Source organism: Zootoca vivipara, chromosome 9 (assembly GCF_963506605.1).
Source record: "Zootoca vivipara chromosome 9, rZooViv1.1, whole genome shotgun sequence".
Lineage (NCBI taxonomy): Eukaryota > Metazoa > Chordata > Lepidosauria > Squamata > Lacertidae > Zootoca > Zootoca vivipara.
The window spans coordinates 71,058,035-71,074,955 of NC_083284.1; the positions used below are offsets into that span (position 1 = coordinate 71,058,035).

General features: G+C 41.9%; 1 protein-coding gene across 9 annotated transcripts in view; it reads left to right on the plus strand.

Moving 5' to 3' along the window:
- The window catches only part of PROM1 (prominin 1), a 99,081-nt gene extending 82,495 nt beyond the window's left edge, over nt 1-16,586 (plus strand). For 4 of the 9 annotated variants that reach the window (XM_035112683.2, XM_035112685.2, XM_060278986.1 and 1 more), the window contains 8 exons: nt 3,930-4,010; nt 4,122-4,190; nt 4,476-4,568; nt 9,128-9,243; nt 10,790-10,813; nt 11,309-11,377; nt 13,621-13,660; nt 14,381-16,585. In XM_035112683.2, coding sequence (XP_034968574.2) covers nt 3,930-4,010; nt 4,122-4,190; nt 4,476-4,568; nt 9,128-9,243; nt 10,790-10,813; nt 11,309-11,377; nt 13,621-13,639 — 471 coding nt within the window. In that variant the 3' untranslated portion in view covers nt 13,640-13,660; nt 14,381-16,585. Of the gene's footprint in view, nt 1-3,929; nt 4,011-4,121; nt 4,191-4,475; nt 4,569-9,127; nt 9,244-10,654; nt 11,378-13,620; nt 13,661-14,380 lie in introns of all 9 variants that reach the window. The other 5 variants (XM_060278987.1, XM_035112687.2, XM_035112690.2 and 2 more) reach the window with 3 other exon arrangements.
- Nucleotides 16,587-16,921: the final 335 nt, after the last annotated feature.

Genomic DNA, 16,921 nt, shown 5'->3' on the forward strand with positions numbered 1-16,921 from the left:
GCAGCCTTCAAATTTTTAAGTGTACACTTAAAGGGGTAAAGGGGCCCCTGACCATCAGGTCCAGTCGTGTCAGACTCTGGGGTTGCGGCGCTCATCTCGCTCTATAGGCCGAGGGAGCCGGCGTTTGTCCACAGACAGCTTCCGGGTCATGTGGCCAGCATGACAAAGCTGCTTCTGGCGAACCAGAGCAACGCACGGAAACGCCGTTTACCTTCCCGCCGGAGCGGTCCCTATTTATCTACTTGCACTTTGATGTGCTTTCGAACTGCTAGGTGGGCAGGAGCTGTGACCGAGCAACAGGAGCTCACCCCATTGCAGGGATTCGAACCACCGACCTTCTGATCAGCAAGCCCTAGGCTCTGTGGTTTAACCCACAGCGCCACCGGGGTACACTTAAATATCTTCAAAAACACCTAAAAATGTATAGCATGAAGCTTTTGCAACTGGCTTGTTTATCTCATGGTAAGGAACAATCATAGCATTTTGGCAGCCACACACAGAGTTTTCATAACTTTTTGGATGTAATATTATAATGTCATAAGTGTAGTCATTTGCCTGTCTCTCAGGACCATGAGTGATATGGGGAAAATCTATGGTCTTTGGTTAAAAGCAGCTATGGAGGATGGAAGAATTTGAATCAGGGCTGTAACGCTTTCGCTAGCATTGTAGACGCCTGCTTCTTGGGATAAAAGCAATGACAAACCTAGACAGCATCTTAAAAAGCAGATAAATCACCTTGCTGACAAAGGTCCGTATAGTTAAAGCTATGTTTTTCCCAGTAGTGATGTATGGAAGTGAGAGCTGGACCATAAAGAAGGCTGATTGCCAAAGAATTGATGCTTTTGAATTATGGTGCTGGAGGAGACTCTTGAGAGTCCCATGGACTGCAAGAAGACCCTGAAGCTGAGGCTGCAATACTTGGGCCACCTCATGAGAAGAGAAGACTCCTTGGAAAAGACCCTGATGTTGGGAAAGATTGAAGGCACAAGGAGAAGGGGACAACAGAGGAAGAGATGGTTGGCCAGTGTTTTTGAAGCTACCAACTTGAGTCTGACCAAACTGCGGGAGGCAGTGGAAGACGGGAATGCCTGGCGTGCTCTGGTCCATGGGGTCACGAAGAGTCAGACACGACTAAATGACTAAATAACAACAATCCACAAGCTGCTATTAGCTGTGGAGATGGAAAAGACTGCTGCATTCTCCCTTCTTTTGACTTACAGCTCCTGGACAGGAGGTGTTTAAGTCAGGGAAACAGTGCTAGGGAGTTCCTCCCCTGCGGCAGTCCAAATTTTCCTGTCCCTCACAGCTGCTTTCACCCAAAGAAAAACATACTGGGAGACTGAGTTGCAGACCTCCCACATCACATGTAGTTTGACCTACATTAAGGTCTGAATAATTGACTGACATGGCATGATTTCATTCCATTTATGAATGACTTTGTATAAAATACTTTGAGGCTATTTAAAACATCAATAAAAATAATTAACTATATAAAATCAATATACGGCTGATAGAATTGGTTTCTGTTTGATTAGCTACGGCTAAGATAGTTTGGTTAGGAAGTGGAAGGACTCAAATGTTCTTGTAGTATGGGAATGGTCAATGAAATGTATTCAGTTGTGAATACATCAATGAAATGTATTCATTATGAATCAACTGACTGAACTAGCAGGAAGGAAGGAAGGAAGGAAGGAAGGAAGGAAGGAAGGAAGGAAGGAAGGAAGGAAGGAAGGAAGGAAGGAAGGAAGAAGTAGCAGATGTGAGCAACTAGAGAGATGGAACTGTTTTACCAACTATTGGAATCTCAACTATGGTAATGTGAGACTAGAAGGGTATTTATCTATATAGTATATATAAATCCTATGTATTTTATACTTGGTTTTAAAGTATCAGGGGATGCCATAAATTTAGAGACTTCGTATCTGACTGGAAACGATCCTTATTTTATTTCATCAAACTGTTCTTTTATTTTGGAAAGATCCTATGTTTGAATTACTGCTTATCATGTGTGTTTGTGTACACACACACACACATATGAATACTGTGCATTTTGTGTTCTGTATTGTAATCTATATCATTCTTTTTTTGAAATCATTCTCTCTCATTCACACACACACACACACACACACACACACACACACACACACACACACACATATAGAATTACAGTGGTACCTCTACTTGCGATTCTAAAAGTCTGTAAGTAGAGCGCCACTACTGCATGTGCGCAAAGCACAATAGAGCACTTCTGCGCATGCACAAAGTGTGCAGCGAACCCAGAAATAAACACTTCCGGGTTGGCTGCATTCGTATCCTGAAAAGCCGCAATGTGAAGCAAACACAACTGGAGGTATGACTGTACTTGATGATACTGTGAATCTTAGTTCTGGATTTGAAACTCTTACATATGAATGACAAGAGTCTCAAATCCAAAACCAAGATTCACTGTATCATCAAGTAATGAACATGCATGTATGAAGCAGCCATGGTGGTCTGGGTTGTTAGCTTTTCACTCCCCTTTGTTTGGCCATACCCCGATGCCTCCACGGGAGAAATAAAGACACAGGACACATTGCATAAGGTTAATGGCCACAACTTTATTGATTACGGATGTAGAGAGGTATTGGCATAGGCATTGGATCTAACTGACTATATCCGACTCCAGCCCGCTCTGCTGGCAGTCTGTGAGGGGTTAACCACCGTTGGATGAGTCCTGCGATGTACATCAACTAGGAGCTCATCCTGGGGCCACCACTAGGGGGTGTGCCCTCTGGCCCTCACCAATAATAATAATAATAATAATAATAATAATAATAATAATTTATTATTTATACCCCGCCCATCTGGCCGGGTTCCCCAGCCACTCTGGGCGGCTTCCAACAAAACACAAAAATACAGGAATCCATCAAACATTAAAAGCTTCCCTAAACAGGGCTGCCTTAAGATGCCTTCTAAAGGTCTGGTAATTGTTGTTCTCTTTGACCTCTGGTGGGAGGGCATTCCACCACGGCTACCACCTACCACAGCTTCGGACTTGGCAACGCCCCCAGACTCCTTAAGGGAGTACACTTCCGCATTTGGGGGGAGGTGATGGCAGCAACCTCCCCCCCACACCTGTAACCTTCTAGAGATAATCCAATGCCTACCGCCAAAACCAAAGTTGTGACGAGTTGCTACGAGGTAGGCGAAAACCACCAGGCCTGAGCCAATTTGCCAAGTCGGAAAATTCCTACCAGGCCCCTCAACAGCGACCAACCGAAGTCCGCAGCAATGTCAAAGTAGAACCCTGCCTAAAGGGGGAGGTGGGTGGGAGAAACACAATTACAATACAGAACACAGCAGTTGGGGTCCGAAGAAGCGAGGCCGATTCCCTGCCGTGCACTCGCTTAAATCAGCGAGCCACGCCCCACAGTACATCCCAGTTGGATGCGCTGAGGGCGCACCGCGACAGGGAGCCGACCAATGGGCTCACACATGAAGGCCTCGTGGGCCCACAACATCTCCTCCCCTTAGGGGGAAGAGATTTTGTTGACTGTGTGTTGGAGAATTTTTCTTTTAACTGTATAATGATTAGCGGTTTGGGTGGTTCAACAGCTTACAGTGGTGCCTCGCTTAACAAATGCCCTGCTTAACGAAATTTCCGCTTAACGAAAGGATTTTTCGAGCCGAGGTTGCCTCGCTAGACGAATTCGTTTTATGAAAAAATCATCTAGCGAATCGCGGTTTCCCATAGGAATGCATTGAAATTCAATTAATGCGTTCCTATGGGCAAAAAAAAATTCAATGCATTCAATGCATTCCTATGGGATTCGCTAGACGAATTTTTCGTTGTAAGAAAAGACCCGTGGAACGAATTAAATTCGTCTGGCAAGGCACCACTGTACTTTTTATTTCACCACCCCATAATCTTCTTTTCCCTCTTCTTCCAGGGAAAAGTCAGAAGTGTGATCAGTGCTGTTAATGCTGCACAACTTCTTATAAACAACAATGCTTCGTTCGTTATTGTTCAGGTAAGTTTTAATGTTGTTGTTTTTTAAAAAAAACCCACATACGGTGCATTGTTTTTTGGAATTCTTATGTGTGTCACTTAATGTGTCCATTTCTTTTTTCCCTCCCAAAAGGAAACTAAAAAGTATATGGATACTATAATCGGTTACTTTGAGCAGTATGCTGAATGGGTGAAGGAATCGGTAAGATATCTCCCCACCCTCACCTCTTGGGCAATGGCCATTTAGAGAACTTCCAGTTTTGGGGGGAAAGGAAAATGAAACATATTGGTGTATCAACACTGCTACTACGGTAGAAACAACATAGTAAATTAGAACATAGCATTAATTATCCTACCAAATATGATTAATTCAGATTGGGTATCAGAATCATATCTCTATCTTTCCAGCTTAATATAAAATGCTTCTTACTGGGAATTTTCTGTCTCTATTGTTCAGCACTTGAATTCTTTTTCTGATCTCTTGTAGATTGCTATGGAAGTTGCAACTTGTAAGCCCATTGCCAATGTGGTCGATACTGCTATAGATATATTTCTATGCAGCTATATAACAGATTCTTTGGTAAGAATATTTTGCATTCTTCCAAAAAAAAAAATTGTGAAGGAGGGAGGGTTAAATCTTTTTATTTCTCTAAGACTAGAGAACCGGTACATTTGCATAAAGGTAGACTTGGGTAATAGGAAAGGTACATGTGTATTATACAGTAACTCCCAAAGAATTGCAGTTCACATATCTTTCGGGAATTTGGAAATCTCATGTCTGGAAAGTAATCGTGAGGAACAGCTTGTTGCCGATACAAGATTTGAAATTGCCGCTGAAAAGCCAAGCCAATTGACATAATGTGAAATGGAGTGTTCGGCCATTTTTTGGCATCAGATATCTGTGGTTAACTCTCTCCTGGCCCTATTCTCAAAAAAACTATTCAGCCGAAACCTCAATTTTTAGAGGAATGATGCACACAAACGGACCTGCTGAATCAGACCAAAGTATTTTGCTTCCAGTGGTGGCCAGATAGATGACCCTGTTTACCCCCCAGCATGTGATATTGAGAGGCACGCTTAGCCATTAGCATTTATAGACACCACCCTGGAAGAAATATCCAACGGTTAGACTTTTACAACACAACACAAGTGGTCTTATCAGTGGTTCTATCCCTTCTGAAAACCCACCTGACATGGCCTTTCTGTTCTCCTGGCCACATGCTTAGATGTTCTCCTAGTCACATGGAATCTGTTCCACAGATAGGCTGCTTCCATGTGGATGTGGATGGGAAGACATAAGGCAAATGCACTTCCATCTTTCTCAACTTTCTGCTGATTAATTTCATTGAGTGGCCTGGAATTTTAGTGTGATAGGCATGCATAATTTTATAGGAGCCTTGATAACCCCGAGGAAAGACAGGATATAAATCTCATAACTAAATAAGTAAATAAATAAATAAATAAACAAGCCCTTACGATTTCATCCTCGTTCATCTCTCTCTCTTTTTATAAAAGCTAAAAAGTCCCAAAATTTTGAGCTTTAACATGGGTTTTCCATCTGCCCAGTCTGGAAACATATGTTTGGAGCTAATCATTTTATCAAGCAGTTTATAATGAAATCTACAGTATTTAAATGCAATGGAAAACTTTCTTCTGTTGACTTACAGAAAGACATTTTGGGTGCATTCCTGAACAGTGGCAGCGTTCACCGATTCCTTTTGTCCTGAAATGGCAACATCTGCATTTCCTAGTTGCCTTGAGAAATACAGAAGTTGTATATTTGTGTGAGGATTTTTTTTTTTTTTTTTGTAAAAGCCATGGAAAGGAATAAGCTAAATGTTCCTCAGAAATTGCCTGCAGTTACTGCTAATAATTGAGGGTACTTAAAGGACCATGAGTTGTTTTCTTTGCGGCTTAATTTAGGATGGGCCTGGATTTTTCATGCATAACTGGGCGAACAAGTTCAGACTGTCTCCAGTTCTGTTGAAAGCAAAGTGTAAAACCACCTTTTTAACAGCTGGAACTAATTGGGCTAGTGTGTGTAATCGTTAAATTACTATTTCTTGTATAAACAATATTTCCTGACCCAGAAAACTGCACTAAGATACCAAGGAATTTACTCGACTGCAAGCAGGGATAAAGCTACATCTGTTGCTCTTTACAGAAGGAGGAAAGCCTGGCTAGGATATTAACCTTCTGAGGCCTACACATACATTGCGGTTTGTTGTAGGCTGGTTGGAATAAAGCAATGTGCTTGTGTGATTTTTTTATATTCTTATTAAAGTTGTTGTAAGGGTTTCACATGCATTCTGTGTTCATCCCAGCGTAGAGCTAGACTGATGGCACACTCCAGTTGAGTTTAGCTTGGCTTACAAGTATATTTTGGTTTGGCTGCTTACGTTATGGAGGGCGAGGTGTTTCCCTGGTTTATTTACTTTCTGTAAAAACTGAGCATTTGCCAGCACAGGGCTTGCAATAGCATCCTGGTTCCTACCACTAAAACACAACACAGCAGGCAGGGCCTCAGACATTTGGACGCCTGAGGCAGAAGGTCCTGTCACCAAGCACACAATGTGTGTGCCGGGGGCAGATCTCCGCAAGAGCTTCCCTTCAAGGAAAAGCCCTTGCAAAAGACTCACCACCACCAGGCAAGCAAAGGGCAAGCTTCACAAGGGCTTCTGGAAATGCCGCCTCTGTGGGAATGTTCAGGGAGGCAGGAGAGGATATATTTTTAAATTATATCCTTCCCAACTTACGTTAATAAGTTCTATGATTTAGCAGAATAACATTCCCCTTTTAAATTTGCACATCGGATAACGTCTTTGCCAGGCTTGCATAAGCCTCTAAAATAAGTTTCCTGGTAATTCCCCTTTATTCCCTCTTAAAAGAATAGACACGACACAGTCTTGTATAAAAGTATATCTTTTTTAAAAAAATTAAAAATTATCTTTATTTAATATTAAACATATTATCCATAAAATCAACATAACTCAACATAAATCAATACAAATCAACATAACTCAAATACAGGTCAAAATTATACAAAAGAACCAACTTATAATAAAACAGGGAAAGGGAAGAAGAAAAAGGAGAAAATAGAGAAAGAAAAAAGAAAAAATAAGGAAAAAATACCAAAAAAACAAAAAAAACACCAATATACAATAAAAAGTAAAAGAAAAATTCAGTAAACTTCCCAGCATTTCCATATCGATTCCCTGTTATAAATGAGCACTACTATGCTCATTGTATAAAAGTATATCAAATAGTTTACTCACTCATTCTGTTCACGGAAGGATCCCAGGAGGCAGACTTAAGTTACAAAATATATACACCTGGAATGTATCCCATAGGGAGATAGTGCCTTTGTCCTCTCTTGGCTGGAAGCATCTCAGGCTAAGGAGATGTTGCTTCTTCGAGGAATGGAGCCAGAGAGAGAGATGGCTGCCTCCCCTGTGCTATTTTGTTACCTGCACAGGTGAGGTCACGCCCAACTCTGGTCACATGTAGAGGAAGTTTGTCGCAGCCCAGGAGGAAACGGGAAGTTCTGACTGGCTGGTCCAGACATCCTCTTTTTATGTCCACTCTAGGAATGTTGTATTCGACTGCTCTGTGTTTCCCATCCCACAGCCTCTTGCGTTTCTGCCGCCTGAGGTGGCTGCTTCACACTGCCTCACAGGTGGTCTGGCTCTGCAGTACAGGAGCCCTTCTGCATATACTGTAGGGGGCTGTATAGCTTGAAAGCTTCCCTCCAGCTCAGCGCAGCACAACTTGCCATGAAGGTCAGCCCGGTTTCCTGAGGAAAATAACCAGAGGCATGTTAAACACTAAACAGGCCCACAATACATGGCTAGTGGCTTTAGCTTGCTCGATTGCAAATTATGAGGCCCAGTATATGGGATGTTCCAGTGAATGAGGGAAGCTGCCCTATACTGAGGCCGACCATTGGTCCAGCTACCTCAGTATCAACCACACTGGCTGGATTCTTTTCCAGCCTTAACCTGGGGTTGAAACTTTGAACGGCACATTCCGTTACTCCGTTGTTGCTGCACATAGTATCTACTATTGCAGCCCCACAGCTGACTGGTGCTCTGAAGATGGTTAACTATTGTTTCTGTTCAGTTAGGATCTTTAACCACCATTTAAAGTTGATTTCATACCAAAGCAAAACTTAACTATGGTAAAAACCTTGGTTCCAGCACACTGTTTAATGCGGAAGGAAAATTCAGTTCAAACGATCAGAGGGCACTTGTTTTCCAAAACAGTCCAGTATTGCTACGATTCCACATTTGTTAGGAGCCATGGCTGTTGTCGTCCTTACCTCACTAATGCTGACAGGTTTTGATGTTGTATTTTAATCTTGTTATCCGAGATGCCATGATCTCAAGTGACTGAGAATTTGTGAACAGTCCCAAGCAACTTGTACAAAAGTGGCAAAGAGTTGAACTCTTTCCATTCTTGTTATCCATTTTATATCAATCCCAGTGGAAATTTGCTGTACTTCAGGCATCCCGAAACTGCGGCCCTCCAGATGTTTTCGCCTACAACTCCCATGATCCCTAGCTAACAGGACCAGTGGTCAGGGATGCTGGGAATTGTAGTCGAAAACATCTGGAGGGCTGAAGTTTGGGGGTGCCTGCTGTAGTTGATGGTTCCACAGGCTAGCAAGGTCCAATTTAAAAGAGACAACCGGGTTTGGGAAAATTATTGAGCGGACGCTTAGATTTGATTTTATTGGAACTATGTGAAGATGGCGGCTGCCAGCAGTGAAAAGACTTTTGGGTTGATTCAGCAGAAATACCAGCGTGTGAGGAGATACTGCGAACTTATGGAAGGGAATCATAGACATAAAATCCACACAGAAACACATCATTGTTTGTTTTAACTTGCTTGTGGGAACAACTCAGAGACTGCGAAAGAATGAAGGATAACAACAGAAAGAAAAAGAGGAACCACCGGAAATGATTACGAAATGCAGTAGAAATATGATGATGATACAACATCACATCTACACTGGCTCTTGTCCCACTCCCCTTCTGAGTTGGGAAGAACTTTGTAGGAAATCTTGGAGAATGTGTGAGAAGGAATATGGATAACGGAGAATATATTAAGTGCCTCAATGTTGTTTCTTGTCTTCCCTAGAATGCCTTCTGGTTTGGCTTGGGGGGCTGTTCAGTATTTCTAATCCCTGCCATCATTTGTGCTGTGAAACTAGCCAAATTCTACCGTAGGATGGATACAGAAGATGTTTACGATGAGTAAGTAAGCAGAAAGCTCAAAATGGAAGAGTGCAGAAATGCAAGAAAGCACATTATGTGAAATATGTTCATAGTTTTCTTTTGTGATTGCGTATAGTACTGCAAATCAGGGTGTCTCAGAGCAGCTCAAAGGAACAGGTTGCATGGAATTCGTTATCTGGGGCCGTCGACATTTACAGGAGTTTTACAGTTTCCTGGGAAAGTAGCTGCCCATTTAAATTCCAACAGCATATGAGAAGACAGAGGGAGGGGAGATGTAGGCAATAAAGGGGGGGGATGCGAGAACCGTAGGCAAAAAGTAGTGAATTTGAGTCCCTGCAAGGATTTCTGCTTGCACAATAAGACTTCCCTCCTCACTCCTCTCCTCTCTCCACCTGCACCCTACCCAGATCCATTACAAAGAGCTGGGGAACCCCTAGAATAGATTTGGGGGCGAGGGCAAGGAGAGCGTTCTGTTGCACAAGTGGAAATCCTTGCACTGATGGAATGTTCACTTATTGCTCCATTGGATACAACCCAGTGTTATATAGCTTTCATTTAATTCAGCACTGAGCAATCTGAAGGACCCTCTTTCCCTCACAGTACTACAATTCCCTGGATATGCAAAGAACACAGAGATATATTTTTATTTTATTTTTAAGAATAGAATGCAGAGGTTTTTTATATATTTGGTAGGTGGGTATTTTCTGCAATGCTTACTCCCCAGGCTTCAGCTTTGGCATTTACAGTGGTGCCTCGCTAGACGAATTTAATTCGTTCCACGGGTCTTTTCTTATAATGAAAAATTCGTCTAGCGAATCCCATTCCTATGGGAAACCGCGATTTGCTAGACGAATTTTTCGTAAAACGAATTCGTCTAGTGAGGCAACCTCTGCTAGAAAAAACCTTTCGTTAAGCAGGGCATTCGTTAAGCGAGGCACCACTGTATAGTGCACAGACACACAGTAAACAGAGAGAGACAACAGGAATGGGAGGGTTTGCCTGGTACAGAGCTCTGGAAATAGTGGTTCTTCCGGATAACTCAAGACAGTTGAGGGGTGAGGTGTAGATAGGTCCTGTGAATAGTTATTCAGGATTAAAGCTTTAGAGAATAACCTGCACTTAAAACATTCCATAATGCAATAGATTGGAAACTTTGTGGTAGCTACGGTATGAACTAAAAACATATTATGTCTGATCTCATATTTTCCTTTGCTTTTGTCGCGTGTAGTTATTCTGCTTTCCCTAACCAGTCTTCTATTCTTCCATTTGCAGTTCCTCTGTCTCAGGGACTTGGCATTTTACTTTATGATAGCTATTTTTACTTATTTTTCACTTGTCTTCACTTTTACCTTTTTTTAAAAAAAACACACACATTTCCCCGTAAGTCTGTCCAGTGCCTTTTCCTCATTTGTTTATTTTTATTGTTTAGATCATGATGACATTATACTTTTGCTACAATAGCAGTGGAAAAACAACAACAGGGAAATACTGCAAAGCCAAATATTTATCACGTACCATTACTTATTAACACACATGATAACTACTTCTTTTTTATATTTTGTAGTGTTGAAACTATGCCCATGAAAAAGTAAGAGATTTTAATTGATATTATAGCATGTAAAGTGGGAGGGTTTTTTTTTTAATTCGTAGGTGTTACATATTTGATATATATTGTATTTATTTTCTACATTTTTTTGGCATATTGATCACCATACCTATCACAAATAGCTTCATGCAGATCATGTTGAAGTAGAGCTTTCTGTAGAATTAATTCAATATACGTGACATACCGTACAGTCCTTGGTATTCCACAGGCTCCGCTATGGACATGCCTAGTTAACACTGTTTTTTTAAGTATACTGTATATATATATATAATGAGGTGTTTTAGTTGTCTTATATTCTTCTGTTTTTGTTGGCTATTGCCAGCTGCTTTAGGCAAAGAGTTCGGAAAGGAAACTGATAGCATTTAAAACAAACACCTTATTAATTTTTTTTAATTATCATCTTTGTAACCATAGTGTGTATGGAGTTGCATCTTATCATTAACACAGTCCTTTCTTGGTATATTTATTTTATTACAGTTTGGAAAATGGTAATAATGGTTATCATAAAGAGCATTTATATGGTATACACAATCCAATTCTGACAAGGTAAACCAAGTTTGAAACTGCCTGCCTTATAAGTGTATTAATCACTCACTCCTTTTTTTCTGCACATTTTAAAACCACTTTTTGTTTTGCATGATTTTTCATTGCTTAGCTCTCTCTTTCAATATATGCCCTATATCACATTATATACTGGCTTGGTTTAAAAGAAACTATGGTTTAATGTGAACAAGCACTATGCTGGTACACAGTGCTAAAAAAAAATTCCTAGCCATATGTCGCGTTATCTGAGCCCAAGCTTATGATTTGTCCTTTCCAAACAATCGGTGACAATTGAGGTTTGTTCTTCAATTATCAGTCATGGTTTGCTTGCGCGAAGCAAACCACAAACATGGTTGCAAATGACACACAGAGGCAGAGCAAGGTGAGGGCGGCCTGCCCCATGTGACATCCCTGAGGGTGACAAAATCCCAGCGGGCCCAATGCACACACACCCCGCCGGGCCGCCACCCTGGATTGCGTCCCCTGGTCAGGGTCTGGTGTTGCGGGCAGGCGGCCCGCCGTTACCCCATGCTCCCAGCTGGAGAAGGCAGGCAGGCAAGGGAGAGGATGGGAAGGAGGCAGGAGAGCAAACAACAGAGGGGGCGGGAATGAGTGTCATGTGCCCCATCCCATCCCTATGGGCGGTTTGCCCCGCCCCTAATGAGAGTACCCCTAAGCATTTTTTAAAAGGCACTGCTGCCAACTCCCTGGGGCCCAAGCACCCACAGAATTCCCCATGAAGGGGCCGGGCACCTACAAATTTTGGTGCCAGGGCCCTGCACGCTGCATGGCACCCATGGCCCCAGGCACCCACCGTCATGGGGCCAAACTGGCACTCCTCTTGGGAAAGGTCACAGCTGGTGCACCAGCCAAGGAAACGCAAAGGTGCCACTAGCCCAACACACCCCTTGATAATCCATGAGCAAAGTTAAGTCCAGGAGAACCCCCAAGACACTGAAAAGCTGCTCTGTCAATGGGTGTGCCACCTTGTCCAGAACAAGGCGGAATACCTCTTGCCAGTTGGCTTTCCTACCAATGCAGAGCACCTCTACTTGTCTGGATTAAGTTTGGGCTTGTTAGCCCATGTGCAGTTTGTCGCTTGGTCTAGGCATCGGTTCAGGATTTCTGCAGCTCCCCTGGACTTGGTGAGAGAAAGTCCAATTTTGTCTGAATAATTTAAAAGCTGAGAAAAGGTGTTGCTTAAAGCAAATGCAAATAAATTTGAGTCTGGTCACATAAAATTGCACTTCAAGAAAGCACTTGACCTGCAGAAGGTTGTGGTAGCATCCGTGTGAAAGTGGCAAAAATTGATTTGGGAGTGTTTTCATCTTGCAGAGTTCTTCTTTTTGCTGATGAAATCAGGAGTGCTCTACGTTTTATATCAGGCTCCTAAATATAATATCCTGGTTGTTCCCACACACAAACACACCCCAGCCAGCCTCCTGGTGCCCCCATTGGTAGCATTTAACTTGCATAAATGTTGGTGTACCTTGAGAGAGAATAATAAATAACATTACAAAATTGTGTATAAGGTCATTGAGTTAGCGTTTTTTAATTATTTGAAATATGCTGAGAAGCGAAACGCTAACTTTGAAAACACTAAGCTTTAAAAGTATCAGTGAAAATTGGTCTAACTGAAAAGCAGGCATCTTATTGTCTTTTCCCTCTCGAAACTTAAAACTTGCAGAGGAGTGGTACCTGAGACAGAGTTTGAAAAACCATCCCTGAACTGCTTTACCCTGCTTCTTAGTATGACAGTCTGGTCGTCTCCACTTTGTTTCCTGCTTGGCAACACTCCTCCTATGCTTTTCTACTTTCCACTACTGCTTTTAGTTGATTAAAAGGGGCTTTGTCTTCTTGCTATCAATAAAGAGCGACTAAGGTCTAGAAGATCTCCCAGTGGATTTTCTGACTGCAAACGCATGTGCTGCTTGTGGAGAAAGTTAATGACCTGTTTGTATTTTTCAGACCTAACTTAGCAGTTATAAGAGAATTACATAATAATTTATATCTAGCAGCCAGTGAAAAGGTGGAGTAGAAAAGGGTTGGTGATCTGAAGTTCCCCTGCCTACCGGTACAAACTAGTAGATTTCCACTGTCCAGACAATTATTAAAAAGAGCATTCAGAAAAAGCACAACCACCCACAACTTTCTCCATTCAGTCACTTTTCTATACTGAAGTTGCCCCCCAACAGTTTCATATGTCTCTCTTTCTCTCTCTCTTTCTCTCTCGCATATATATATAGCTCTGTGGAACAGTGGTAGTGCATACTGGAAATGTGATGGGTAAGTGTTATTGTTTATTTATCTGCTTTAAAAAATTGTCCATTTTGAAAGATGCGCACCTTAACTCATTTGACCTAGCAAGTATGGCCCCTCATGGAATTGTTGTTGTTGTTGTTGTTTGGTCATTTAGTCATGTCCAACTCTTCATGACCCCATGGACCAGAGCACACCAGGCACTCCTGTCTTCCACTGCCTCCCGCAGTTTGGTCGAACTCATGTTCGTATCTTCAAGAACACTGTCCAACCATCTCGTCCTCTGTCGTCCCCTTCTCCTAGTGCCCTCAATCTTTCCCAACATCAGGGTCTTTTCCAGGGAGTCTTCTCTTCTCATGAGGTGGCCAAAGTATTGGAGCCTCAGCTTCAGGACCTGTCCTTTCAGTGAGCAGCACTCAGGGCTGATTTCCTTCAGAATGGATAGGTTTGATCTTCTTGCAGTCCATGGGACTCTCAAGAGCCTCCTCCAGCACCATAATTCAAAAGCATCAGTTCTTTGGCGACCAGCCTTCTTTATGGTCCAGCTCTCATGGAGTTAACAGTTGTCAAATGTGGCCCTTTAGATCACGAGCCCAGCGGCACCAAGGGCTCTTTTCCGAGGGTCCACAGAGCCATGTCTGAACTGACCCTTAGTTCTCCAAAGGTCACTGCATTTTATTTCCGCTCTCTTGTAAACGTGGTGGTTAGGAGCATATTCTGACTTGTCTCTTGTGGCTTCATTTTCAGCCTTGGGAAATAATGCTGCAAGTAGCTCCTCTGGGAAGCACCTTTCCCGTCAATGCTGAATTCCGAATTCTGAGCCATGTTGTCCGGGGCCTGTCTAGTTAACTAATGTTGAATGGAAAGAGAACTGTGCAAACGTATGCCATGAAATGCCAAGCCACACAGCATCTATTTTGTGTGTGTGTGGATTACCATTAACACATGGAATTAGTGGCTTCCATTCTTGTTTTCTAATACCATTTTCCCACTGGGGGTTCTGTCTCTCATCACATAATATATTTATTTATTGTAAACAGACTGCTCCGTGGTTTATATTTGTTTCTATGGGTTGTTGTTCTTCTTCGGATTAACTGCCCAGTCGAAATTAACTCGGTTCTTGTTATCATGTCCAGAGATGTTAATACCATGTATAAAATATGTGTTTACATGAAGAATACAACCTGTGTACAGACACTTTTTTGTATCTGTGTTTTTTACAGCTGTATTTTAGCGGATTTTTTAATACTGTTTGTTATACTTCACATGCGACCTGTTCCGCATGGCCAGTGTTTCTTCGGTGCTCTTGGGTGGCTGCATTTGACTGTAAAACGTATGGAAACCTGCAATATATTTTGTGTCGTCTTCAGAAAAGTGAATGCCATTTGGCAGATGATTCTTCCCTATTTCTGAATTACTAATTAACGAAGCATATTGTTTTCTTGCAAGCAGTTAGCTTAAAACAAACAAATTCTGCAGAAATGTGCAACGGAAAGATATTACAATTTTTTTCTTTGTAACCTGAATTGTCATAGCAAGAAGTAATAAAAGTGGAAAGGGCCTGTTCAGACCTTCGGCAAATTTCATAGAGGGCATGTGTGATGGATGCCAAACTGCACACTGTGTTGCTGTAACACAGGCTTCCTCAACCTCGGCCCTCCAGATCTTTTTGAGACTACAATTCCCATCATCCCTGACCATGGGTCCTGCTAGCTAGGGATCATGGGAGTTGTAGGTCAAAAGCATCTGAAGTGCTGAGGTTGAGGAAGCCTGCTGTAACACCTAAATGTAGCGTATGCGCGTACATCCCTAGCTATACATGCCTAATATGCATACCGGTAATCATTATTTTCATACACATTTTTTTTGAGAGAGAAAGCTTGTACTTATACGCGTAGGGATGGCACACCTATTGACCTCACTTAGATGTTACAGTGGTGTGGAGATGAAGTGGCTGTGGGGCAAAATCCCACTTTGCAGCTGCTTCACTCAATTTGCCAAAGGTGTGTCTAGGCCTAAAGTTAATACACTATGGCCCTGATGAGGTGTTCATAGGTTTAACTTGTAAACTGTGTTATATCTATAATAAAGAATTGGCTATATTTTGTTAAATAGGTGTAAAGTGTTGAGAGTATATGGGGAAGCTGTTTCACCCCACTGTCCTTTTACTTGTAAAAGTTGTGAATAGGATTGATCTGCACAAAAAAAGCTGTCAAGAGCTATCTAACTGATGATAACTAAAAGCTGTGTGGGGAAATATGGGCTGTTGGGGGCATGGCTGGGGAGGGCTTTTTATCTTTTAAGGCAGTGGTGGCCAAACTTGGCCCTCCAGCTGTTCTTGGACTACAGCTCCCATCATCCCTAGCTAACAGGACCAGTGGTGAGGGATGATGGGAATTGTAGTCCCCAAAACACCTAGAGGGCCAAGTTTGGAAAGTTTTAAGGCAACAGTCAGCACTGGGGAATATGATGGGTCTTCTAACGTTACACATGACTTGCTGATTTCATTAGATGGTCTCCATTCATTTGGAAACCCTTTTGGTAGAATTTCGCGTAAGGATAATTCCTGGCAATCTTAGAATTGCTTAACTGCATGATGATGGCACATCAGTTGCCCAGTCTGCACACTTGGGACTAAATGCATTATTGTGCTGTGTCTCGTGCAGAATTTGTGCTTTTCTCCCCATATCTCAGTGGTGGGGAAATGGCGCACATGAAGCAACCCTCAAACTGAATGGGAATTGGTATTATATAGTTTTTCACTAGGGAAACTGATGATTTCTACTAGGCAATGAGTAGAATATCTTAAAATATGTAAGTAAATTATATCTCAATATCTGACATTCCAAGTTGTAGGTTGTAATAAGTTCCTGTTTTTAATTTGATAACATCCTCAAATCATTTAAATAAAATATCTTGATTAATGTTTGTGTAATTTTTACATGCAAGGAGCTAGTGCATTGCATTAAAATTGCCTCCGACCAGAGGTAAAATGGATTTCTGCCTCTTTCTAAAAGGGAGTCACTTAATTTGGAATGATGTGATTTTGGCCTACAGGTGAACCTAGTCCATTTTAAATAAAGAACTGAGGTACTTTTTGTAGTAACTGGTAAGTTGAGAAAGAACTGCATTGCAACTTAACTTGTAAGCCACCCAGAGTGTCTAGGAGAGCCCAGCCAGATGGGTGGGATATAATTATTATTATTATTATTATTATTATTATTATTATTATTATTATTATTATTTGTGTAAGTTACGCAGCATTTTGCTCTTCCCCTGCCCCAAATG